The following is a 25935-nucleotide window of genomic DNA, read 5'->3' on the forward strand; positions in this document are numbered from 1 at the left end:
CCAATTTCGAGATAAGGACTATATTAGAGTTTTACAAGCTCAAAACAATCATAGTAAATTTTATGGCAGATACATGAACCCATTTTATTGGAGAAACTTCTGGCTTGTGCGGTTGCTGTAACTTGACAGTAAGAGTGTCCTTTACTCATGAGCCCCTCGAACGTAACGTGTAAATTCAAAAATAAATGATATAAATTTTTAAATGCTTTATTTCTAGAGCGACCCTATAAATGAACATATTCTAATCATTTTTAATTTTATGTAAATTAAGTGCATGACACTGGTATTAACCCTCGAAGTGTACATGCACACTTGTAGAGTTTCTCTCCGTCTTAGTTTACCATATCAGCAAGCTACAAGCAACAACATCGAACTCTTAGCCTCAGCTTACCAAGGTACCCAAATATAGACATTATAGTACATTGAAAGAAACGCCAGTATCACCTACGACTTCGAGCTTCTCTATACGACTAAGTGCACCAAATAATTAAGTTGATAGTTATGTCCTGACACTGCAGACATAACAAGATATGAGGTTTAACCATTTTATAAAATGACAATTTCTTTTTTTTTTTTTTTTTTTGCTAGGTACTTATTCATTAGGTAAATTATTCACTTTTGTTTGAGTCATTTGCCTTTTACTGTGCTAACAAAAACAAAAATAGATTTGCATAATTAAGACATTTTTTTCCCTCTAGCTTTCGTTTAATTATTATTAGTTAGTTCGTACTACTCTAACCCCATCATTATCTTCAAAATGTGTCTGCAATTCTGCAATCTTCTCCGTCAAAAACGTGCAAAAAACAAATTCCACTACCGTTTGTATTTGGTTACCCGTCGCCTAACGCCTGGAGACATCTAATTCTCGGAATAGTCTGACTAGTTCCATTCATAGGGTTCTTTGGCTACCGAATTGTTGTTGCGTTTCCCTGTCTGCCTGGTCCCCAATACCGGCAACTCATTCATATTATTCTACCGTACACGAACGAAACAGAAGAGACAAGTTGTTTACTGCTGCGTACTGCGCTACCGGGTGTTTCTCTCGGTGTGAGGGCAGAAAAAGCAGGTTTTTCTTAGTAGTTGCCGTGTAGCGGCGATCTTTTTTTCGTGCTAAATCTTTGTTTGCATTTGTTATTCGTGTCCTGGAGCTTGTTCCCTGCAGACGGCCAGCCAAATTTTAGTGTGCATCGTAATTGAAGGAACAGCAATTCTGCCAACGCTGACTTTGCATGCCACCCACAGGTACAGATTGTGGCGCGTCCTGTGTCGAAACTGCTAAGCCTGTGATTACTCCTGCAGCTGCTCCTGCCGCTGTTGAAGTCGCACAAACTGCTGTCGCCGAAGTCACGATGAACGTCTCGTACGAAACGCTCGCAACGCTAGCGGTTCGCACCCCCACAGCCGGCGATCGCATCTACAAAGACGAGTGCGCTTATTCGTTCACGAGCCCCGAATCCGAAGATGGTCTTTACGTGTCGCTGTTTTCGTTTCTTGGCTTCTCGAAACAGCACGCGCTAGAGTACGCGGCCAAGACCAGGCACAAGGTCGTAGCTAACGAAGTGTCTTGTCTCATGGGTAGATCATAGTTATTGTAACCTAACATGAGAGGTGCGTGATCCTACTATAGTTCGCTGGGAGCCAGCCTAACGGCGGTATTGAACCTAACACTCGAAAGAGTTTGTCATCATAACCTATTATTATTGTTGGTGCTTTTGCTACTGTAATTCAAATTAGTAGTAACATACTCATAGCTGTTGCGCTATTGTGAAATCATTGATGCGTCTGATTGCGTTCAAGTTGAGCAATTTGAGACGACGGCCTGGAAACGTATTCCATTTGTTTGGCTTCGTCGAGTTCCACTAGTAAATTGTCTGTCGCCAGGTCGTAGGTCTATTTTTATTCCGTATTAAATGACGTGAGTTCGGTCCGCGGCGTAAGGGCGGCAGGGCGCTTGAAAATAGGTTCCCTTCCCCTTTCGACGGCGAGTTAGCGTTCTCGCCACTCGCTTAAAACCATATGTCAACTCAGCAGATTGTAGTAGTATGATTTGGAGCTGCTCTCATGAAAGGAGCTTTGATAACGATAGCGGAAGGCGGTTGGCTTCGAACTTACTCTACTGGAAAAAATCACAACGCTAGCAATGTGTTAAATTAAGTTAGAGTTGCTTGATGGTGAAAATCGAATTGCCAGAGATTAAATTGGTTCTACTATTTTTATAAGAGAGAAATAATAGATTCCCATTTGTTTATCATCTTAATAATTGCGCTAAAAATAATTATGCTGGTAGCGTGTGCAACGATACGGAAGTAGGCAAACAAACGTAGCATGTTTGTTTACGAAATCAAACGGTTCATGGGTATAAAGCCATTGACTCGTCGGTATGAACGCCTTAAAAATAAGGACAAGTTCCTAGACGAACGGCTCTGACTAACGGTCTGCAAGTGGTTGCTTGGATATCTTAGCCAAGTGGATTAGTAAATACTATTCACTAGCACCGCATGCGGTAGCCGTATAAAATTCTAGATACTAAATTCTGAAGACTTTGTCCTGCGTAAATACTAAACACTACGTTATAGTGATATCCCTACGTATCGTGTGCATTTCAAATTCAATTAACTTTCAAACGTCTTTCATTATTCGCATATTGGGCTGCTGAGAAGTACTGGTCGTATTTAAACCGAAATTTAAGCGAACGTATTCTATATTTCAAAATAGTATATATATATATATATATATATATAGTCTATTAAAATTAAATATACGCCGCTTTAATATATAATTTTTTGCAATTTTTTTTATAATTCCCTAATCCCATCACTGTAAAACCTTGATTTCCGGACGAAAAATTTGCACGCTCATCGTGCAGAGGTCGAAACACATGGCCGCCTGATCGTGCATGATCTGGACTAAACGGCAAGTGCATTAAAATTGTCCATCCACGGTCTATGTGGTCGTACTGGAATAAGCCTATGCTGTTCTTTTTATAATGTTATTTGTTGGTAGTCGAAATCCGAATGAATCGTTTTATCAGGCGACAGTAACAGCGATGCACGACCCAACAAATACTTAATAGCAATACCTTCTTTGGCATCAGTGCGAGGTGGCCACAGAGATTGTGGAGTTACGGTCGTAAATGATTATTTTTTAAACACCCGTGATCAACCGATTTAAATATGGCTCGATTTCGACCTGCTCCGGTAGGGAGAAGCAGCAAATATTTTCACGTGAATTTTTCCTAGCAGTGAAACATTTTTTTTTGTATCCACCTTTTTTTCTAGTTGATTAAAACTAGGCGGTGGACGCTTAATTTTCTAGCGGTATACTGGTTATTCACATGTCGGTTTCGCATAATTCTGGCAATAAATTGGTGGTTGGTCGGCCGATGCGAGCAGAAGCAATAAAATCACCCATGGCTCGATTCTCTCGCTAACCGATTTAGACATAAACAACAAATTTTTTATGGGCATGGACAGCGCTTGTGTAATATTGAGCTGTAAGTTTTACAGAACTTACATTTTTAGGACATCCTTAAAATAGAGTAAAAAAAATACGTTCCAAACGTTTTACTACTGTCAAATCTTGGTTTTTAAATGACACCAGCGCCACAAATATTACCCGAAATATGCAGCCGCTTAGCTCACACAATATGTAAAGAATGAGAGACAAAGGTTTTTCAACAACGTGAGTGGAAGTCTTTGGCAGTTAGAAAAAAAAAATAGAATATAAGACACATTCTTTCTGGAACTATTAAGAGACTTTTTTTTTGTAACCGTCAAGAGCCATTTGTTTTACTCTGTATATAGTAGGAATTCGCAAGAGTTCTACACTTTCGGAATTATTTGGGACACAGGAGATAATTTTTTTTAAAAGAGCAACATGCACAAAGAAATTTTATATAGAATCCTATGATGTATTACTACGAGCAAAGCAGCTCGGATGGGGCTGTTAAAATAGCTTTGAAGGGCGACGTAGTCTGGGTTGTCATACGCATCTTCTTGAGAGGACTGCCTAACTATGAACGTCAGCGTTGAGAAGAAATTGCTACCGTTCCATAATTTTGTCCGAGATATCCTGAGTAAATCGAGCAAAACCACTCCGGCTAATTCCTAAACGGGCAAGTTCTTCGTATTATGTCTGAGAACATGATTCCGAGGATTCATTTAGACAGTGGGAGTAGCCGAATATGATAGAAGAAAAACGATCGCAAAACGGCTGTCTAAATTAGTATCTAGTAACCAATCGATCTGGCCACCAAAACGCTTTTTACCGATTAAAATCACTCGCTAAGGTTAATAGGCTAGCTTTCAGCACACTTATCGATTTCAACAAAATAGGCTTGCAACAAATAATTCACATCTATTACCGGGACAACAAAAAACTATCGGCTATAAGAGTTCCACAGGAGTCGACTGTATGCCGCTTTGTCCTATTTGACGACTCGCTTAATGATACTATCTCCTGCGTTACGCCTTAGTAAAGATATGTTCATAACGTTTTTGAATCTTCCTTGTCCAAAGAGTTCACTCAGGTAATATGCTCGACTCCAATGTTTGGATCAGTTCTCTCTTCTTCCAAATAAGTTTTCGACCGCACAAAACAGAGCCACAGGGCTCAACGCAAAAAATGGTCCTTCCCTATTTTATCCTCCGTTCTATTAATCGTGTATTTAGTATCAAAATGTTGATAGTGAACCGCCTGTCTTTGACCATGAGCATCATAGTAAACGGCAAGCGACTACGATGTAAGAGCGATAGAGGGTGGGAGTACTACTGCAAATGGTAGCATCTTGGCCTGACGTAATTATTCTATATGCCTGTTTTTCGTCAAAAGTGATAGCATAAACGAGATATGCAGTTGTCACAGCGGAGCAAAACGTGGTACAAAAATATGCAGTCCATACTGCCATATTTGAGAGAAATTTAGCTAAACGCAAAATGCCTCCGGCTTTTGCTTTTTTTTTTTAACAAGAATTCTATATAGATTGACGGGTTTGCCTCTGATGACAAGACAACCAGAAACTAAACTTTTCATTTGATAATTAGAGAAACAATGTAGCTTCCATAATTTTAAACCAACGGTAACACTGTAATAACAGAAGGAAGACTTCTTGCTCGGGCCATTTTGCAACAACTTATATATATATATATATATATATATATATGAAATAATGCCTACATAGTCAACTGTAGTCGTATGGAATATGTCATATAGCGTAATACTCTAGAGCCTCAAAAATGATTCACACACTGCTGGCAAAAGGTAATAAAGCATATTTCAATCATTTTTTCAACAGGTGTTCCTGCACATCAAGAGACTGAAGTTTAAAACTGAAGCGAAGACGTGTCCCTCACCTACGCGACTAGCTATCGGTCTCGCGGGGGGCTTCCAAGATGCGAAGAAGTTCCAATACGAAGAACATGTGCAAATTGTTGTCCTGCCAGAATGTGCCGTCTTTAATATAGACGACCCAAAATTACCTGAAAATATAAAGAGGAGTGCTGAGGGTGTAAATAAGGCTGAAAGCGTTTTCAAAGCGGAAGAGCTAAATGCCACAACAGGAACTTGGGACGGTGAACTTCGACAGGTGAAGCGTTACTTTCAAGAACAAGCTAAAGAGATTGACTTTTAATATTAGAAGTATTTTTAGTAACACTGTAGCCTTCAAGATAGCTTGAAGAAGTACAAATTAATCAAGTTAACATCTACATGTATTTACTTTTATCATATTGGCGATAGTATAGAAGTAATGGCCGTTTTTCAGATCTAGGTTTGAGATATGGAAAACTTATTTCTGATTCTGCCTTTTGTCAACAGGTCAGTAAACACTCTGAGACTTTGCAGCAATTGACAAACGGTGTTACAATTCCGGCTAGCGGTTGGAAATGCTCGAGATGCGACCTTCGGGAGAACCTTTGGTTAAATTTGACCGACGGCGCAATAAACTGTGGTCGTAAATTTTTCGATGGCTCCGGAGGAAACGATCATGCGATTCAACATTACAACGAAACCAAATACCCATTAGCGGTAAAGCTTGGTACAATCAACCATAAAGGCGCTGACGTGTATTCGTACGATGAGGATGATATGGTTATTGACAGTCAGCTAGAAAAACATCTCGGCCATTTTGGTATTGACGTGGCCGCAATGCGAAAAACAGAGAAGTCGATGGCCGAATTGGAGCTCGACATTAATCAGCGTATAGGCGAATGGGCTGCCGCAACCGAGGAGGGCTGCAAACTCGAACCACTTTACGGTCCTGGCTATACCGGTCTAATTAACCTTGGTAACTCATGCTATATGAACTCGATTGTTCAGATGCTGTTCACAATTCCCTCGTTTGTCAAGCGGTATTACAACGAGTATAAGACTATCATTGCAAATTGCCCTGACGACCCGAATACCGATCTTCGTGTGCAGATGGCCAAGCTTTCTCACGGCATTCTATCCGGCGCGTATTCGAGCAAGCCGGCCAGCGAGATCGATACGTCGGCAATCAAACCCCAGTCGTTTAAAAACGTCGTAGGGAAAAACCATCCTGAATTCAGTTCGAAACGGCAACAGGACGCGGAGGAATACTTCTGTTACCTTATGGACCTGTTGGATAAAAATGACAAGGATAACCCCATCAGCAATGTGTTTTCTTTCAACGTCGAGGATCGCATTGAATGTGGCAAGACAAAGAGAGTGGTTTACAAAAAGCGACGTGAATGTGTTCTACGGTTAGTCATCCCGATGGAGGCGGCAACGAACAAAGCCGAGGTGGAAGCCTACGAAGCAAAGAAGAAGCAAGCCGAAGAAAAAAAGGAACGTCTTGACCCAAAAGAGATGGTTTTAGCCAAGATCCCGTTTGAGGCATGCATAGCTGCGATGTCTGTTCCTAGTTACATCGACGACTATTTTAGCCCAGCCGCTAATGAGAAAGTCACTGTTAAGCAGACGGTACGCTTTCTAACCTTTCCTGATTTCTTGTTAGTTCAAGTAAAGAAATTCACGTTCACAGAGAACTGGTCACCGAAAAAGCTTGACGTATCCCTTCAGATTCCGGATCACTTAGATTTGACAACGCTTCGCGCCAAGGGAGGACTCCAGCCTGGTGAAGAAGCGATGCCTGTCGACCAAACGGAAAAACCTTCAATAGATGCGGCCATCGTTGCTCAGCTGGTAGATATGGGCTTCCCAATCGAAGGCTGCCGGAAAGCGGTCTACCATACAAAGAATTCTGGTATTGAAGCTGCCACGCAGTGGGTGATGGAACATATGGGCGATGAGGATTTCGCGGCACCATTTGTGGTGCCTGGTATCGCCAGTAAAGTTGAAGGACCGCAACCCAGTGAAGAAGGCATAGAAATGGTTATGGGCAAGTGTTGTTCACTTTGAAAAAACTTGATGTGTTAAACGTGTTTTTTAAAAATTAATCAACAGTCAGTTGGAAACAACGGTGCACCATAACTAATCACGCTCAGGTTTAGTTTTGTATTACAGCTGAGCTTTCGCTCAAAGAAATTTGAAGTGAATATTTAGGAGCAACGGCGAGTTCAATTCATTATATTTCAGCTAACAGCCAATGTTTTATAATACTACCCATAGGGAGTAGCCTGAGCTAATTCAAAATAGCTAATCTTCACACGTGCGGAACACTTAAGATCAATGTTCTTTAGAGTTTCTTTTGCTCTGTTATATGTACCCTTAAGCTTCAATCGAGCTCAAGCAAATTATTATGCTTCTTGCGTTATTCCTGATCTATTCTCACATCTAATACGTATACAACATCGCATTTAAATTTTCTAGGAATGGGCTTCAGCCGGCAGCACGCTACCCGAGCTCTTCAGGCCACAGAGAATAATGTGGAACGTGCTATTGACTGGATCTTTTCGCATCTGAAGGAACTTAACGCGCCAGAGACTGCCGCGATGGCCACGGACAAAGTCGCCGCTGAACAAGGCAATTCGAAGGAATACCCTGTTACAGATGGGTCTGGTTGCTATAAGCTAGTTGCGTTTGTTACACACATGGGCTCGAACACTTCTTCAGGACATTATGTTTGCCACTTGCTAAAAGATGGAAAATGGGTCATATGCAATGACGACAAGATCGCGCGCTCAGAAAAGCCCCCTAAGGATCTAGCCTATCTTTACTTGTACAGACGTGCTGAGTGATTTGCTTCATAATCGCATTTGTTATCGCCTAGAGATTCGGTCCTGTGGTCTAGGGAACATACGAAGAGAAGGAGCAAAACGCAACTAAACATAGAAGGATGGATAAATTGCAGAAAAGTCAACGTGGAAGAAAATAGAGTGAATTTACATAATGATCTGATAGAATCCATAAAGCAAATAGCTACAAAAACACTTTAGGCGCAATATATTTTTAATATATCTATTCTATAATATAATAACACGGGCTAGGATATTTTGTTTTAATAACTCTTGTAGGAGAAAATAGAAATGGTAAGAGTGAATGTGTTAGGTTCGTTGTAATGTCATAATGTATGGGTTACCAATTTGTTTTCTGTATTTATTATATATATCGTTGATAGAGTAGAATTAAATTTATTTTACCATTATCGTGATTATTATAATTATCGACGTTAATTTCTTCTAATCCTTAGTATTGCTGCGGAACTTGTAGTGTTTAAAGGGCAAGCTTGAGGGGCTGTGTAGTTTGTTCTACCCAAAATATCAACGAATAGATAGGTTTAATACAGAAGTGGGGCAAAGGAGGGCGGGTGTAATGTGAGAGAAATTGCATGGAGTTGCTGATGACTATTTTTTGATACTTTCTTGTTTGATCGACGACAACGACGACGATGACGATGGATAGTTATTTATTTATTTTTATTATGTTGCTGTTTGCGCAGGCGGCAATGAAAAAAGCCACTTCCATATTTGCCTAGCCGCACCGGTAATATGGACCTTAAAGTTATCTCTTGTGATTGCCACAAATGGATAATTAATTATTAATAGTAATAGCAATGATATTAGTTACTAATTATAAAATAAACAGAATGGACTGCGGCGCAATAATCACATATAAAATGTGGTATAAAATGTGGTAGTACTGACGGTACAGTATCCGTGAAGCTACAATCATGTCACAACTACAACCACAGAAGCCTTGATTTCTGAAAAAAGAAAAACTCAAGATTATTTCAATAAACATTTTTATACAAGATGCAGCTCTATTTATTTGACATATTGACATGGCTATTTACAGTGTTTACTAGGTCGTCATGTCTCGACTCCATTGCCCTCACCACATAGTTGTTGTGACAATGTATCAGGACAACAGCGTGTCGGACACATCTCGGATGTGATTCAGGGCCGCTCTTACCCTCCGTCACTGCTGTCGTAGTATTGCAGGAGGCTTTTAAGAATGGTCCGATTTATTAGTCGGCCTCTGCAGGCACCGAATCCCTCTCAAGAACAGACTTCCTTTTTACAAAAAGTCATTCTATTTTAAGATAATTCCACAATGTTGTTGTTGCTAATTGTGATCATTCATCAAACCAAATTTCTTCGAGAACCCACGGTTATCTTCTCCAATTTCGCCATACAATTCTCTCTCTCTCTCTCCTACCCGATAATTTACATCCGAAACCTTATTACTAACTGTCAAATATATCATGAGCTTTTTTTATTTAGATAAAGACACACCTCGAGCAATCGGCTACCAAGCTCCAAGTGTTCGTATCTTTACATTTGCAAAACTCTCCAAGTTTCAAGACCCGTATTCATCAGATCAGTATTACATTCGCTCCCCGTTTTGTCATTTCATTATTAATTGTAATTCTTGTAAGTTGTTAAATATGAGGCAAGTGGTAAAGATCATCGACTATGTGGACAAAAAGATTGCTACCTAAGTCTGCCTGAAAAGTACGGAGACGACGCTGTATGTTCGTTGACGACCCGCCGACATCTCTTGTTAGCATCCGCTACTCATTCGAGCAGACATAGTGCTCCGAAGCGTTGAGTACGACTTCCTCTACTTCTTGAGGTGCCTCCAATTGAAGAAGTTCTTCGACAACTCTTCGGGTGTTCCCGTTACTCCGAGCGCACCGAACAGCTAGTTGTGTGGTTGCTGGAACACGAGTCACCAGGTCACCGTGGAGATTAGCTGGAGTTATCGAGCATACCCGAACGGGCTCGGAGCCGTGTAAAGGATCGCTGTTGTCCATGATAAGCGATGATGCTAACGCTGTTTAAAACATCAAATGAACATGGGCCTTTTAAAACGATATTTATAGTTAAAGTTTGAACATTATGAAATATGGTTTTATTGTATAAATGCATTCCCTTCACAGATAGTTTGACAATAGATGAAGTACTGATTGTATAAAATCAGGATAAAAGATAAGGATAAAGCGTACTCCAGTCCGATGAGTGAACATAGATATCTCAATTAATACGCGACAACGAGGCTGCGTATCTAATCGTTACACGGAGAATTAGACAATGTTTTCTCATTATTCGTAAATAGCTGCCATTAAATATCTGAACGTTAAAGTCTCTGAATGGTGGTAATACCAGTATATTGCACTTCAGTAATAACAGCGTTTTGTACGAACCAGAATTTATGTTTTGCTTCGTATGAGATTCCTACAAGAGAGGCATGAGAAAATATTGTTCCGAACCAAAAATTGGCCCAATTAATCAATGAAAACTTAATCATTTGATGGTAATGAAGGAATAATATTTTCGATTCCGAAAGTAACTTTAAATATGATTTGCCGTATATCTGTCAGGCTCGTGCCACTTGGTGCTATAATACTAACCTCCAACGTCATAGCCATTTTTAATTAGAGCCTCGGGATGACGTCTCCGGATGTGACGTTTCAGATCCTGAACTTTCCGATATGTGAACGCGCATAACACACAAGTGAAGCCCCTACAATTTCGACGGGAAGCAAAGCATAGCCACGCTTGTTTCTAGTTGTTTAAAAGATATGCTAAAATGCATGAATATTGTTATATTCCTAATCACTGCACATAAAATGATTCAGTGCTCTGTATTATCATCAAACTAATTATAGCTGAGACTTTAGTAGAAATCTGATTTGGTCGAAACTTCTCATAAAAATCTTTTCTAACTTAAAATAAAAATGGTTCTAGCTGAAGCTGTAGCAAAGCTGACTGTAGTTAGCATTGTTATTTGAAAGAATAGAGTGGTTCACTTAATACTTTACAGGTGCACGCTCGATATAGAAAATAGGTTTTCACAACTCGTACCACTGGTTCTATGGTACCGTCGGCACATTGAACATGAAACGGAATTTGATTCAATTGCATAGGTGAGATAAATTTTCAAAAAAAAACAGTGAGGTGGCCCAAGTTGAAGATTAGGCGTAGGCACGCTTCGTTCCACTCTGGAAAAAACCAGCCGCCCGAAGTAGTGTTCCACAGCGGTGGAGCTAGACGTAAAACTTGAAATCTCTTATTTTTTTTTTAATGTGAGTAGAATAATCTTGCCCAAAGCCCAGATATTGAAATCTTAACAAAAGTAACTAGGTTTCATTTTTACCCCTGATCGTCCACTTCATTCTCTTCGTCTTTTTCGTCAGTGCATCTCTCTCCTTGCGAGCCGTCTGTTGTGTCCGACGCAGTTCCTTTGGTAAGGTTCGACACGCGCCCTTCTGCACCGTGAACCGTCTGCCGATGAAACCATAAATCGGAATTGGTCGTAAACTCACTATGGCACAAACGGCATTCAAACGCTTTGCGTAGCATTACCTCCCGTTCGGGGTGGTTTGCATGTTGTGACCGAACATGCCGCCGTAACGAAGACTTCAACGCGAATCTCGACGCGCAGAAGGCACACGGATACGGACGTGCCGCTGCGGCTAACTGGAAGCGAAAGCGGATAGGATCATTCATCAAAAGAAACCAGGTGTTCTCTGTTCCTTTTTTCGAGTGTTAATATTAGTATATAGCTTAAACCAATACGATTTGCATAACTACAGATCTATTATTAAGTTGCTATTCTAGGTTAAGTTGTTTAGTTACTTGGAGCGGGTTTTAGAAAACCTTGGCAGTGAACCGGACTGAAAACATGAACATGCCTACAGAGTCTTCAAACTGAGCATTGCTATTCATCATCAAATAACGCTACGCGCACTAAATCTAGTTCTTGTCGTTTGCATGTCAACTTCTTGCTTGTACGGCATTTATTGACAATTTACGCTGCAGACTTAAGTTTTTGATTTTCGCTTATTTATCCATAAGTATGATTTTTCTTGATCTGCAACTTATAAGTTTGGTGACATTTCTGTACCCGATACAAATATATCAAACTCGCCAGCGTTTAGCTAGCATGCACGAGCTGAATCCTCAGCGTCGATTTTATTTTTAATTTCAGTAAAAGCATAGCTTCCAAAGACGAATTTTTCAGTTATCAGTCGTTGTGTTGTTTATTCGGCCATATTATAACATAAAGAATCACTAAAACCTTCGGAGTATAAATAAATTTATCGTATCGGATGGCGAGAAAGTAGATTTACTGTGAAAAATGACCGAAGTGCACATTATCTTTTTCCACTGCCAGTCGAGTTTTGTACCACCCTGTACATACTTGGCTCGCTTTAACTTATAAGATATAAAATACCTTAAATCCAGTCAATACGAGTAATTCCAAATAAACAGTTGAAGACCTAGAACCATACATACGGCTACATGACACTTACAGAATTGTCACTGCTCTTCGCCCGCGAAGTATCGTGTTGTGCCTCTACTTGAATCTCTTGTCCGTCCGCAGCACAGTCTAAGGCCCCACCATCCTCAATAACAACATGAACAACGTTTGGATCTTGATCCCCTGAAGCTGGGTCTTGTTGGATGACCACCTGCATATGCAAACGGCTTGCCGCTCTCCTCGCAGCTAATCGTGTTCTTTCCATTCTCTATATAAGAATTAAAAGCATGAGTTTAACGAACCAATTAGTCAATACACTTTCCTTACGAAAAAAGTAGTATAGATATCTAAAAAAAAAAAAAACCCAATCTAGAAAAAGCAGTTTCTCTCGTGACAGGTGCCTTCCAATGACGTTTATGGAAAATTAGGCGAGGAGTATCGTCTTGTACCAAAAAGTTAGTTTAAATCACAATACAAGGTAAGTATACAATCAAGCAGCTTATTTCATGCGTGCATAGAAATTCATATTATCGGAAGAAAATCATTACTTGCCTCCCTATCCCTGCAAAATGCAATTTTGCAGAAGACAGCTGAACACGTTCAATTTGTAAAAAAATCAACAGGACTCCTCTTCCTCGCATCCACACGTCACAAATCCGCCATTAATAATTCGCCTGGAAAATCTTTAACGTCTACCTTTGTCCTGCCGTTATTGTCTTCGACAACAGGTACTTCGTGATGGCTGCCGTAACCGCGATAGAACGCCCCCGAAGCACATATCTAACATATGTGTATTTTTTACTTTCACCGCAACACCAACTTCGAAGTTAAGTAAGCTTAAACAGAGGTGCGGCTGTTTATGGCCGTCGACTGAATCAGGATCTCCTTTTTATTGTTCGATTAGAAAGTTGTCTTTTCTCTGTGTCGAGTGTTTCGTCTCCACTCATGTTTACATACTCATTCAAAGACAGTACAACCAGCGGTGACTGATGATTTTTGATGGAGACGAAAGCGCGTGTCTGATATGACATCAAATCAGACATTTAATGCAATCCATTCGATGGCTGTAAGAGTCACAAAGGCTTGTTGATCGACGAAAAAAATGTCATATTATGTTTCTATTTTTACAACAATAATATACTCGGATATTCTTTAAACGCTACTTAATATAGTATAACAAGGCTAACAGAGCCAGTGCTCCTTATGCTTTCGTAGAATTACGCATACTTTGTTCCAATTGATTTTCGGGACTTCAAATTTCATTAAATTGAGTAGCAGCGAGGTTATATCGTGCTGTCGAGCCTGTTGTTACTGATCTCACGACATTTTAATATGGCTCCTTTCAGTGGTTAGCAGTGTTACCTGTTAGAGTATTGAATTCGGCTAGATCAACAATGGAGTGGCGAAATAGAAAAGCAACTAAACGAAAACATACGAAAATGAGGAGTAGCAGCAATAAATAATTACTTTATTTATTGATCGTTGAAGGAGTTTAAATATTTTGTGACTGAAGCCTTATCGTCTTCGCGCCACCAATTCGATATAGGACTCTTCGTGGAAACGCAGTGGGTATCAAAACAATAACAAGATGAAGCTCGTAGTTCGTACAAATGTCGTGCGCGGCCAGAAGTACTTTGTTAGAGTAGGTACATTTTATAGAATCGTTGTGGCGAGTCCTCTGCTTCACTGTATTAATGTAGAACCAGCTGTTACATAATCCACTAGTAAGCGGCAAGCGTCACCGATATGACGTGTGGCCGTGGTAGACGTCGCTTATCAAAGACGGGTCTGGGTGGCTTTCCTCTCGATTAAATGCGATTCTAATGAAGTGAACTGTGCGACCCTTTTTTCCTGTAGGTTATGTTTTGGCCTATGAGGTTGTTAATTTAAAGAAAAAGCAAAATGCCGGGTCGAGTGAGCGTTCGAGTGCTGGCTGCGCGTAATCTACCGGTGATGGATCGAGCCAGTGAGGCTTGTGATGCGTTTACCGAGGTACGTGAACCCCTTTAATTCTGAATATATATTTTCGAACAATCCGAAACTTTTACGAAATTCGAAAACGAGCTCCACATAAAATTCGGTGGATTACATCGTGGTCTAACACAGATTTACGAAGGAGCCAGCCCATTTGGTAGATTTTATATTTATGGTATACAGTTGCTAACGGCCTGTAACGATCCATTAGGTCGAAATCAATAAACAAAGTTATGTATTTGCATTAAAATCGCAATTTAGATTAAGTGTTTAATTAAGAATTTTTAGCAACCGCCCACCCAAAGCTGGGTTCTTGTGCGGTTAAATAATGGATGCCGATTGAATTTTTCAGAATGGCTTAGTTGAAATATTATCTTGGGTGTTTCGCGTAGCCTTGACCTTTGTCGTAATGTCTTGTTAATTTTCGCAATGCGTGATCAATGGCAAGATTGGTATGGGTCTCATTGGCTTGGCAAGCCATTGTTTAGATGCGAGATTCGGAACCAGGAAGTTACTAGGCACATAAATCAACAAATGTTATTTACGGTAGATTCGATTAAGCAAGCCGTGAAGATACAGATAGGACAAAAGAAGCTTTTAAAGAAAAAGATAATAGGTTGTCACTTGGGGAACACGGATACTGCTCCGTCCGTAAGGCGACGTTCTTCGGAATTAAAAGATTAATTTTTCCTAATTGTGAACTTCGAGTCGTTTTGCGCTATAACCCTAGTATTGCTATTCTGTATAATTAAAAGTCATATATCTCTTCTTAGAGTGACACAAGTGTTTCTTCGTTCAGAACGGTAATAATGATACCTTTGATTACATTGGAGCTAGATCTGACTGTGCCTATACCTTTGCGTAGCCAAGCAGATCTATAGGTATAACTTACATAGGACTAAGAAAAAAAACAAACGAAAATTAAGTGCAAACTATATCTATATTTTGTGTTTATATGAATTAATATTGAATCCCTCTATAGTATTGGTATTTCATGTCCATAGATCCTTAATGAAAAAATGTTTCAGGCTATCAGAGACCCTCCAGAACTAGAAGTTTTTTCTATATTTGTAAAAATAATTCAAACTATATCCTCATTTTTTAGGTTCGACTGGCGCAAATATGCTATAAGACGGAGATATACCGAAAATCTTTAAATCCGCAATGGAATTCGGAGTGGTTCCGTTTTGAGGTAAGGTTCAGTGAGCTATATATATATATATATATATATATATATATATATATATATATATATATGTATATATATGCACGTTCTAGCCAGTAAATGTGCTCTCTAGCATAGGTGGCTTCATTCTGGCGATTGCCACGTGAGCGAGCAAGCTAAACTATTCTGTTGTCCTGAAATTTGTACAATATTTACAAATATTAAAGGTTGTACGTGGTTCCATTGCTGCTTATAGATGGATGATGAAGCTCTTCAGGATGAGCGATTGCAACTACGTGTAATGGACTATGACACGTATTCAGCAAACGACGCGATTGGAAAGGTTCATCACCACATGTGTAGATACAAAATCGATTATTTCTATGTGAATAGTATTGGCATATATATGCAATATCAGCTTGAGTCTTTTAGAGCAAACCCCGGATATTTCGATTCGTCTAGATTTTTCTCAGCTCAGTCGCTTCAACCGTCCTGTTAAGATACAAGTTAGGAAGTTTATCGGTAAATTGTCCTGTTATTCTTTCAGTGATTCGTGATTCATGCGCTCTCTGATTTCGACCGATATTTTATTAGCTTATAAGACAGTAATAATAGGTCTGCAATATATAATAAGAGGTATAAATTCAATTACTGATAAAACAGTAGAATATCCCATATTGCTAAAGATCTGCGAGAGAAACGAGCTTCTTTTGTGCCTTGCCTCGTACATAGGTCTACATTGATTTAAATCCTCTGTTGCGTGAAACGTGCAGCGGTCTTCAGGGCTGGCTTCCCATATACGATACGTTGCATGGAATTCGGGGAGAAATTAACATCACAGTCAAGGTACTCGTCTGAAACCACGCGTTGCTTGTGATTGCGCTATTGAGAAACTTACGGTATTTCATTTCGAAGTAAAATCATCGAACTTATAAAATAAGCTATCAAAAACATAGCATCGCTTCTCTACTTGCAGAGTTGGTGGCATTAGTCACTGAAGAAGGCTATACTGTTTATTACTAAAATTGACCCAGGTTTATGTTAATAGGCGAAAAATGAAAATAACTAATACATTTGTTAATTTCCTTAAGGTAAAAAAATGTTTCCTTAAAACATTTTTTAAAAAAGTAAAATATTTTAAAAAAAGTAAAACATTTAAAAAAAAAGTAAAAGTTCTACTTTATCTTATTTATTTAGAGTATCTGTTTTATTAAGCGATCGAGTTATGGCTTCTCAAAAGGCATGAGTAAGAAATGTTTTAGACAACTTGGTCATTACTACGATTTCGTTCCTTAAATAAAAATATGGGTGATTTGCGTAAACAGCGTCCATTTCTTTCATTTTAGGTAGACCTATTTTGTGATGCCAATAAATACCGCGTGTCCTCAGTTGGCATGCAACTTTTCTACTCAAATCGGGTTCCAGACGGCTACAACCTCGTTTCTGCCCTCGGCTTCACCGAGGAACTAATTGCGGGTGATGACCCTGAATTCCACTGGATGGATCGAATTAGGACACCTAGAGCTTCTAATGAAGCAAGACAGGCTCTTTTTGCAAGATTCGCGGGTAAGACGGTAATGTAGTTGTGAACAGTAGTTATAGTAATACTAATAATAAAGTAATAGTCGCTCAACACTTAACCGGAAATCTGCAGAGTTGCAGTTTGTTCGTAATTCAATGAGCAGGCGTATACAATGCACCTTGTAATGTATACGTACACGATGTTTATAGACAAACATCTTTTGGTTCTATGTTAATAAGGTAGTTACATTTCATACATTTCAGAAGATACCTAATTGAAACGACCCGACTCATAATAACGCTTTTGCTTCAGCTTACTACGTTATGGCAGCATTGTTGAAATGGTAAATAATGAAATTCACCAACTAAATATGATCGTGTTGTTTCCTTGTGCTCAAGGTCAACTGCAACGCCGTGTTGGCCTGAAAGCACTGGAGCTGGGTGGCAATGCCGTTCTAGGCTATCAGCAGTACTTTGATCTCGAGGGCGACACCGGTATCGTTGTTCGAGGCATTGGAAGCGTGGTCAAACTGATGAAGAGCGAAGAAGACACGGATGATGCCGCAGCACCTCTTGGGGTACCGCAACCCGCAGGGGCGGGCACTACAGGTGGGGTAACAATGGTTGAGGACATGGCTGAATACCCATTCATAACGATACGTCACCTTCCGCCCGGCTTGATTGATAGCGTCGGAGGAGTGGTATCAGCTCGTTCTGTAAAACTGCTCGACAACTCTCTTGAATCTGAAGCTGAAACACGCGATTCTTGGTGGACGGAACTCCGAAAAGAGATCCGCTCGCACGCGAAATCGCTTGCATGCAATATTGTCGTAGGATATCAAGAAACGACGACAATTTGTGAAGATGTGCTTTTGTTGTCTGCTAGCGGGACAGCGGCGCTTTTGGCTTCGGCTGGTCCAGGTACCACAATAGGACGAACGAACATATCGTCCACGAACTGTGGCCTCTGTCACGCCCCATATAGAGCGTCTGTGGTCCCATTTAGAACTCAGTTAAGCAACTGTGGAAACTGCCAGGATGGTAAGGTACCCGATGTTTTGTTTGCAACAATTGAGCCGTCACCGGGGATGGGCCCAATCTCGGGCTCTGTTCTCATTCAGGCGCGTGTGTGTGAAGCAAAAAAGGATCTCAGGGGCGAGGCCAGCGCAAGAGAAATCAGTGATAATCTACCATTTCTCGAGTATGAGCTTCACAAACAACTATTAGCTAAGATGAAGAAAACAGGTCTGAATGCTGTGTTAGGCCTAAATGTCCAGGTTGCCATTGGAGAGCACTTCGTTACTGGAGTTGCAGTAAGTATCACTTCAAAAGAATTATACTGTTACAAAATCAGCACTGATTTTAAACATGTTGTCTTCTGCTTATCAGCGTTGCCAGCATTCATATCTCTATATAGCTACTAATTTGTTAAAGACAACTCTTCGCAGTTACATTGCGAGCCGACTTCAATGCATTCATTAGATTACGCGGACTTTTACCTTCACTACGAACAAGTGTTTAGGTTGCATGTTGATTTTTATATCTGCGTATTATTACAATAAACTTAATCTTTATTTCGTCTGAACTCCTCGGATCCTTACAGACTGGCACAGCATGCGTTTTAGCTGCGTTACCACGACCCAGCAGCAATTCTCAGCAAGCGGGTCAGAGCGGTCTTTCTGGGTCATTGTCCGAGAGCGAAGATGATGATATGCTCTCATCTTCATTTAAACAGCGTTTGTGCATCATGAACCGCGAGTCTAATGGGAAAGGGGACGATACGGCGGCGAACGCCGAAGTATGTATCACCCGGCCACCCCCACCAGGATTTACGCTTAGTTCGACAGAAACGTGCCTTGGACCTTCAGGACCCGAAGGACAGGACGACGTCGGTGATGGAGATAGCGTCCCACATACACAGCTGGTTATGCAGACGTTTCGGGTAAGCAGTAAATAGCTTCCTGTTATTTTTAGACCATCGCCATCGCACAGCATAATGTATCTATGATATTCTTCAAAGTCGTCAAAGAACTTTATTTAAAGTTTATATCGTAAAGCTACGTAGAGCTTTGGGTTAAAGCTTTTATCTAAAAAAGAGGGATCTTAAGATTCAACGAGACATTCCCTATAGGAACAGGCCATAGAAAATAACACTAAACAGTTATGCAGACATACAAATGATCTACAACGTTAATACTTACTGTATTAAGCAGCTGTTTTAATATTTAATATATTAAATATTAAGATAGCGGTTGTTTTAACGTTTAATATATTAAATGTTAAAATAGCCGCTGCTTGAACAATCAGTCCCAAGCTTTCGATTGCCTTGTTAAGAAAGCAACGAAATGCAATCTAAAGAAACGTCTCCGGTAATCAAATAATTTCATAATTCTAACCATTCGTGGTAACAGTAGTGAATAAGACAAGCTTCATTCGATTCTCAGGTTCGTCTCCATCAGCTTTTTCCTTCTGGAGGCTCTTTGGGTGCGAGCACGCCCCCACCTCAATTGCCACTTGTTCATCAGGAACTGAGCCGCTTGCTGGACCGTGGGGTGCAGTCGTTATTCGTGAGACTCCGGAAGTTCCGCCCGTGTCGCGTATTGGGATTGCACTTTCGAGTAGCATTCCCTCAGGCGGATGAGATGCAGGCTACGATGATGGGGTAAATACCTTTGCGGACGCGAAGAAAGAATATAGAAAGATGCTGGATCTTAAAGTGTTTTCTGATGTGCAATGCGTATTTAGCAAATATGGATATATGCTCGGAGTTTTGGCACTGTCGTTTCCGAGTTCCCGAAACGAAACGTGCTACGTTTACCCCCGATCTATGATAGGGTGTAGTTTATTCGGCAGTAGTAGCAGTAGAAGGTTGACTTTATTTGTTGCCATATTATGTATTTGGATGCAAAATTTGGCTTGTTTTCACAGAACAGGTGCACCATTGCTACACTTTGTACCTTTTCGTTACAGATGAAAGCATAGTTCTAATGGTACTTACAAATTCTCATTTGTTCCAAAGCCGATAAGTATTTCGTTTCAACGATCCCTAACATGCGTGCGCGTGTGCGTTCCAGTACGGTAATGTACGGCGGCAGGGTATCAGGCGGCACATTAACGAATTGTACCAAGGCTGGCAATTTGTGTCGTGTCCAGACACGCGCTAATGGTGTCGAAATCTCAACTCTGTCGTCAGTTCCTGGTCGGGCTGTGTCGGAATTTCTGGGCAACGTGAATTTCTTCCTGATACGCGAGACCAGCAATCTGACGCACATGTCCAACCTGAACTCGTTTGCGGCCACTTTCCTCCAGGAAGTGCTGGCCATAGCTCGTTGTCATGTGGCAGCATTGGGAGGCGATGCTCTGTTGTCCTTCCGAATGGATCATCAACTTCTATTGCATGGAGCGCACAAGCACCAGGTAAATACATGCATATCTTATGGTGGGCATTAAGTTAGGGACGTATAAACGCTTACGGTCCTTGCTTGCTTTTTATCATTTCCTCTTCATTGTGCTTAGTCTGGCTGATTCAAAGATTCGTGCTTAATTTTCGATGATCTGACGCCACAAATGAGACGTAGTTCAAATTTGTTGTTTAAGTATGAGAATGAATAGTCTCTATTGGGCCAATAAACATCATCTATTATATTCTTGCGCGAACAAAGAGGTGAGTCTATATTGTCAAGCGCGGCTTTTACTAATTCCAACAAGTCATGCGCAAAATGCAGACGACGAGTCTATCCTTTGCTCCCTCTTTCATATTTCCGCCATATTTCTTTCATATTTCCATATGATCCTGTCAACTGCATTTTAAAAATAGAAAAATTCAAAAGTTAAACAACTCGATTACTTCCAGGGTCAATGTCTTGTCAGCGTACAAGGTGATGCCGTTCTTTTGGAGAAACTTGCAAACACTACAAATGGTAGTGCCCATTCAGCCGACCTCGTAAATCCTTCGAATTTCGAGGTAGTTATACCTCCACCAACTTGAATCTGATTCAGCAACTTGGAATTGGATGTAATCGAGGGTGACATCCGGACAGACGCACCGGTCCTGTCGCTGGAACCGCCTCTGAGAAATAGTCTACTACTTTTTCTGATACAAATGTGTTCTGTTAATTCTGTCAGCCAAAAAAAAAGGCTGTATGAAGGTGTATAAGGTATATTGGCAATTGGTACTTACGTAGTTCTGTTCACTGAATCGGCTAGCCGAGATGACTCTTAGCACGCTGCAGTCCTAGTGGTTTTCCTAATAGCCTATATATATATATATATATATATATATATATATATATAAAGTCACATAATTTACCTAAAAAACTCCGATTTTTTTTGCTGGCAAACTATCTACCTCCCTAGTTTTTAGACACCATATGTCCCAAATGATTTTTTTGATTCTTTATGCAGCCTGTAAACAGCTACCTTGAAATTCAGCACGTTTGCTTAGAAGAACAATTCGAATGTTAGCATTCTGGATGTGGTGGCTGTTCTTCGTTTCGAAAGAACACGTATAGAAGAGAGGGACTGATTACCGGATATAATGTGTACGTATTCTACCTGGTTGAATGCGTCCAAAAAAATGATCGAATTATTATCATGGTCAGCACGAACTCCAGTGCCTTGATGTTAAAACATACATTAATAGTGTGCTATATTTGTACAGTTAAACTTTGGAAGTTCAACCCATTCACCGTTCTTCTTTTTCTGCGTTCACTAAATGAGTTTCATTCCATTTCGTGTGGTATTAACTATTTATTAATGTATGGAGTAACTTGTCTTGTCGGATATTTTTTCAAGTTAGATTTAAAAAAAATGACCTGCCCGCGTAACAGGCAGCGTAGCTCGTGCTTTTAGCCTATACCTCTGATATAAACGTAACTGAACCGAGATTTTTGATTTCGGTAAAAGATGCGCTAAACATTAATTTCCCTTTATGTATGGAAAATGAAAAACACTACTAGTGCAAAGGAACGAATTAAGCAATAAATTAGGAAGACATACAGAGATGAATATAGACTATATCTTATATCAAAATGGAAAATCACGAGCGTGGCGCATATTTGTAAACCTTTATTGTTTTAGCGGGTCATTGCTTCTCTACGGCTATTGAACTAGCAGTTCGGTTAGGTAACAGTGTGGCAGTTAGATCGTTCGCGGTGATTGCGACATAGTAAAAAACCACGGCTCGGATTTTTAAAATAGGGTTATTTTCGACCGGTACGCATTTCAGTATGACGACAGGATTTGTCGAAGCGGTCGCCAGCCTTCCATGTTCGATTATACATGCATAGCGTGCAAGAGATTAACCCGTCGACAAAATTCCTTCAAGATTTCCTGAGTTACTGCTGTGTCATCCCTTCAGAAAATGCATTATAGTATAGCCTAAAACCTCTCACACATTCAGAAATAGCGTAGCTGGAACCCGTTTGTAATATTTATAAACTTGGCTGAAGTTCTCATGATGCTCCTTCCGTGCACAAAAGGTATTATGCTTGTTTATTGAGAGACAGTGCTTTATAATATATGTATCTTAATACTCGGAGGTAATTATAATGAATCAAAATAGGCAAAAGCCAATTTTTATTCGAACAAAACAACAAACTCATTCTGGCGAAAAATAGCCTGTCGTTTTGGAGAGTTGAGCAAGGATCAGCTACTGGACAATCTTTCCGCACCGGGCCAATAAAATGATAACTCTTGCAATATGGCCCAAAAGAGATGATCCACGTTTTGTTTTAATACAGCTTCTGAGAGATCCTAAGAAGATTTTCATAAGGCAGACAGGAAGATCTTGTATAGGTCTCAGATCTAAAATGCTTGCAAAATAACTCAAAAAGCTACTATTCTTACTACGGAGCTAGGTTTCTACTACAGAAGTTACCATTTTAAAGAGAAAAATATGAACTACTATTCGGATCGTCCAGATAAACTCCAACGGTTAGGTTTTGTGTTTTTTAAATTTTTCGACCGTTATCAAGCCCGCGCATTTGTAATCCTTGACATGCTATTAGTCCAAAATGTAATTTCTAAATTAGCGTTTTTTTGCATAGAGCGACACTTCAGTGAGTTGGCACCTAACGCAGCGTTACTATTAAGTTAATTATGGATTATTAATTAAATCAACTGGCTACCTAAACCATCTACAACTTGAAAATGTAATCTTGATGAGTATCGTTTATCCACAATAATCGTGACACCCCTAACACGTGTAGGCAGATGTTATGTTGAAACACCTGACTCATAAACACAACATAAGTAAAGGTGCCACAGTACCTCAGTGGCACTTGTTGATCGGCCTAGAAAGGTGGGGCAACGGTAATGGAAAACAACATCCTGGATTGAGATTTGCCTCCGGGTAGTTATAATAACTCAACGAATGTCAAGCAAGGCTCAATCTCAACATCTTAAGAAACAACACTAGTTTAAGGTGGATCATCAGATATTTTCTATTATTTAATAATAGATTTAATCGTCATAGTCGATATAGGCTCAATTTAAAGATATCCTTAGTTGATTCTTGCATGCAAAATTCTAATGGCGAGAATGTCTTCACATCAAAAAACCTAGAGCTTGTTGCTAAAAGGATAAATCGATTGCACGTATTTGCTGCAAAACTTGGCTGTACAATTTTACAAATGAAATTTTTGCAGATTTCAGGAATAGAACCATCCAGGAATTGCTAGTGTACTCTTCAAATGTACTTTTTCTAACGACGGCTAGAATATAGTTGTTAGATGTGCACGTTTAGGGTCCCCGTGGTAATATATAACTAGGACGTTCTTGAGAGCATGTAAGTCGTTCTGGGTTGGAAGCCGGGCATAAATACGCTTTGTTTTGAGCGGGTCGCCAGTCGCTTAAAACTATGCCTTATTATGGTAAAACCGGGTGTAAAATTCTAAACCCTTGTTAATCATGTACATTTTTGAATAACCCCTAGAAATTGTGAGAATATCCTATAACTGCACTTAAAAGCCAAAACAGATGCATGCTCTCTAACGAGTAATATTAAGAATCTCATAAGTGGCTTAAATTAGTAGTAAAATGAAAATTGTGTTTGAGATTCGACGTGTAATAGTGCTTCACATGCGAAGTTCTCATGAGCTACTTGACTTCACGCGCAATTATATAGTTTTCTTTCTGACGGCGAAAAACGAGTCTACAAGAATAGGTGCATATCGTCCCACGGTTTTTTTTGACTCTTACACCACCATAGGGAATTAAAATGGGTGCGCCTGTTGTTTCTAAAACGGAACCATGAATGGATGTGTGCGTATTGATCTATGATTTGATTCCTTTTAGGTTTTAATTTCAGTTTTCTAATATGGCAAACTGGATTGTAATAAACGTGGGGCATCGATAGTTATATCGTACCCCTTTGTAGCTAACAGCTTTCAGATTCAACGATTGCTGAGGACTGAGACAACGAATACCAGCGTCTGCAGTAACGTCGTAGATATATATATACCCTTGATGTTTTAAGCCAGATTGGCCACTTCAAGTAACAACATCTTCTCGTCACGTTCATCTTGGGCCCGCTGGTGTATGGTAGAAGCACGACGTTGGGAGCATATCCGAAGATATTGGAGAAATCTAAATACATACTAATCTTTTAAGGCCCTTATTACGAATAACTACGTTTTGCCCTTCTATGCACCGTCTCATGTCTATATGCCGTACCAATACTGAGCGATCAATGGTATTGTCCTTTCACTAATGATCGAAAAATTTTTGTTGGACATACATAGATTTTAAAAACTAGGATACCAATAGTACAAGTCTCATTGATGTCGTTAAGCACAATCGACATGCGTGCGCTTAAGTACTGTTAAGGTACGTGCATGGCACGATCATGGTTCGGTCTTCGTTCTTAAAAGCGATCCTGTAATAGCCAAATTGCTATTCTAATTTCGCACTTGGGTCATTACAATCATTAATAATTTTCCAAAATAAACCGAATCAAAGATTCATTATGTACAAACAAATATAGAACACGCAAGCAATAATCGATACGAGGCAATATAGTGCTTACTCAAATGGAGTCCGAAATTAACTCGAGCTGAGGACATCAGCTCGAGAAAAACGAGTCCTAATGAGGACGGACCTCCGTAGCCGCGCGCTACAGGTTGAGCCCGAAGTCTGTCTCTCCGGTACATATATGTCATCAGTGAACCCAAATACCTTTCGTACACTACCGTACTGCTATAGATATAAACAAAAATATACGTATGGAATGAAATGTACCTGCAGTGTATATGTTTGATCATGTTTACATTCGCATACAGGAAGCACGGACCTTGCTATCTGTTGGCAGTATACATACATGCATGCATACCGAAAATAATCCAACGTATTTTGTCTACATATCGTTTTTTGTACAGGGCACTCGCATATACTGGCACGAACCAGTACGTTGCGTTCACATGCCGTGCAATAAACAGCGTAAACAACAAAGCTCATTTGAAATAAACGGTAGCGCAGTGCGTTTTTCATTCTTTATTAAGAAGTAGTACATTCTACAACAGAAAGGTAGGACAACGGATGAGCAACGAGTGAACAAACTCGACAGACTCACAGAATTACGCTTTGCCAGGCAGTACGTAATATATATAGCGATGTGTGATTTAGGCCTTTTGAAAAAGTCTAAGGTAGTCTTC

The 25935-nt window shown here is 40.0% G+C and overlaps 3 protein-coding genes across 7 annotated transcripts; 2 read left to right on the forward strand and 1 right to left on the reverse strand.

The window, feature by feature from the left end:
• Window positions 1–55: 55 nt before the first annotated feature.
• Window positions 56–9171, forward strand: Usp5 (ubiquitin specific protease 5). The gene is made up of 4 exons (XM_022844817.2): window positions 56–1544; window positions 5294–5584; window positions 5815–7357; window positions 7789–9171. The coding sequence occupies exons 1-4, from the start codon at window positions 1230–1232 to the stop codon at window positions 8154–8156; spliced, it is 2517 nt and encodes an 838-aa protein (XP_022700552.1). The 5' UTR covers window positions 56–1229; the 3' UTR covers window positions 8157–9171.
• Window positions 9144–13552, reverse strand: LOC111266948 (uncharacterized). Its single transcript, XM_022844819.2, has 5 exons — window positions 13177–13552; window positions 12677–12892; window positions 11518–11840; window positions 10772–10884; window positions 9144–10194 (listed from the first exon to the last, which is right to left on the reverse strand). Exons 2-5 carry the CDS (start codon window positions 12887–12889, stop codon window positions 9932–9934), a joined length of 912 nt encoding a protein of 303 aa, XP_022700554.1. The 5' UTR covers window positions 12890–12892; window positions 13177–13552; the 3' UTR covers window positions 9144–9931.
• Window positions 13553–13674: 122 nt separating this feature from the next.
• LOC111266945 (C2 domain-containing protein 5) lies at window positions 13675–25753 on the forward strand. 5 transcript variants are annotated; one of them, XM_022844812.2, is made up of 12 exons: window positions 13675–13728; window positions 13971–14189; window positions 14482–14616; window positions 15704–15790; window positions 16020–16106; window positions 16496–16609; window positions 17110–17329; window positions 17684–18597; window positions 18888–19226; window positions 19729–19946; window positions 20359–20701; window positions 21138–25753. In XM_022844812.2, exons 3-12 carry the CDS (start codon window positions 14527–14529, stop codon window positions 21270–21272), a joined length of 2547 nt encoding a protein of 848 aa, XP_022700547.1. In that variant the 5' UTR covers window positions 13675–13728; window positions 13971–14189; window positions 14482–14526; the 3' UTR covers window positions 21273–25753. The 5 variants fall into 5 exon arrangements, with proteins under 5 accessions (XP_022700547.1, XP_022700546.1, XP_022700545.1 ...); XM_022844811.1 differs by having other exon boundaries at window positions 13686–14189; XM_022844810.1 differs by lacking the exon at window positions 13675–13728 and having other exon boundaries at window positions 14178–14266.
• The last annotated feature ends 182 nt before the right edge of the window (window positions 25754–25935 follow it).

The sequence above is a fragment of the Varroa jacobsoni genome, unplaced genomic scaffold (genome assembly GCF_002532875.2).
Source record: "Varroa jacobsoni isolate VJ856 unplaced genomic scaffold, vjacob_1.0 scaffold_1131, whole genome shotgun sequence".
Taxonomy (NCBI): Eukaryota; Metazoa; Arthropoda; class Arachnida; order Mesostigmata; family Varroidae; genus Varroa; species Varroa jacobsoni.

What these genes read in the sequence shown, in the direction of transcription:
- LOC111266948 (XM_022844819.2), bottom strand. Translation starts at nt 12,889, where the DNA reads ATGGAAAGAACACGATTAGCTGCGAGGAGAGCGGCAAGCCGTTTGCAT. An exon ending in AATGAAGTGGACGATCAGGG is followed by an intron (nt 10,885 to 11,517) that starts GTAAAAATGAAA and finishes TCGAAATTGTAG; the next exon opens with GGGCTTCACTTGTGTGTTAT. An exon ending in AAATGGCTATGACGTTGGAG is followed by an intron (nt 10,195 to 10,771) that starts GTTAGTATTATA and finishes TGTTTTAAACAG; the next exon opens with CGTTAGCATCATCGCTTATC.
- Usp5 (XM_022844817.2), top strand. Translation starts at nt 1,230, where the DNA reads ATGCCACCCACAGGTACAGATTGTGGCGCGTCCTGTGTCGAAACTGCT. An exon ending in CGGCCAAGACCAGGCACAAG is followed by an intron (nt 1,545 to 5,293) that starts GTCGTAGCTAAC and finishes TTTTTTCAACAG; the next exon opens with GTGTTCCTGCACATCAAGAG. An exon ending in GGGACGGTGAACTTCGACAG is followed by an intron (nt 5,585 to 5,814) that starts GTGAAGCGTTAC and finishes TTTTGTCAACAG; the next exon opens with GTCAGTAAACACTCTGAGAC.
- LOC111266945 (XM_022844812.2), top strand. Translation starts at nt 14,527, where the DNA reads ATGCCGGGTCGAGTGAGCGTTCGAGTGCTGGCTGCGCGTAATCTACCG. An exon ending in ACTTCGTTACTGGAGTTGCA is followed by an intron (nt 18,598 to 18,887) that starts GTAAGTATCACT and finishes GGATCCTTACAG; the next exon opens with ACTGGCACAGCATGCGTTTT. An exon ending in ATGGAGCGCACAAGCACCAG is followed by an intron (nt 20,702 to 21,137) that starts GTAAATACATGC and finishes GATTACTTCCAG; the next exon opens with GGTCAATGTCTTGTCAGCGT.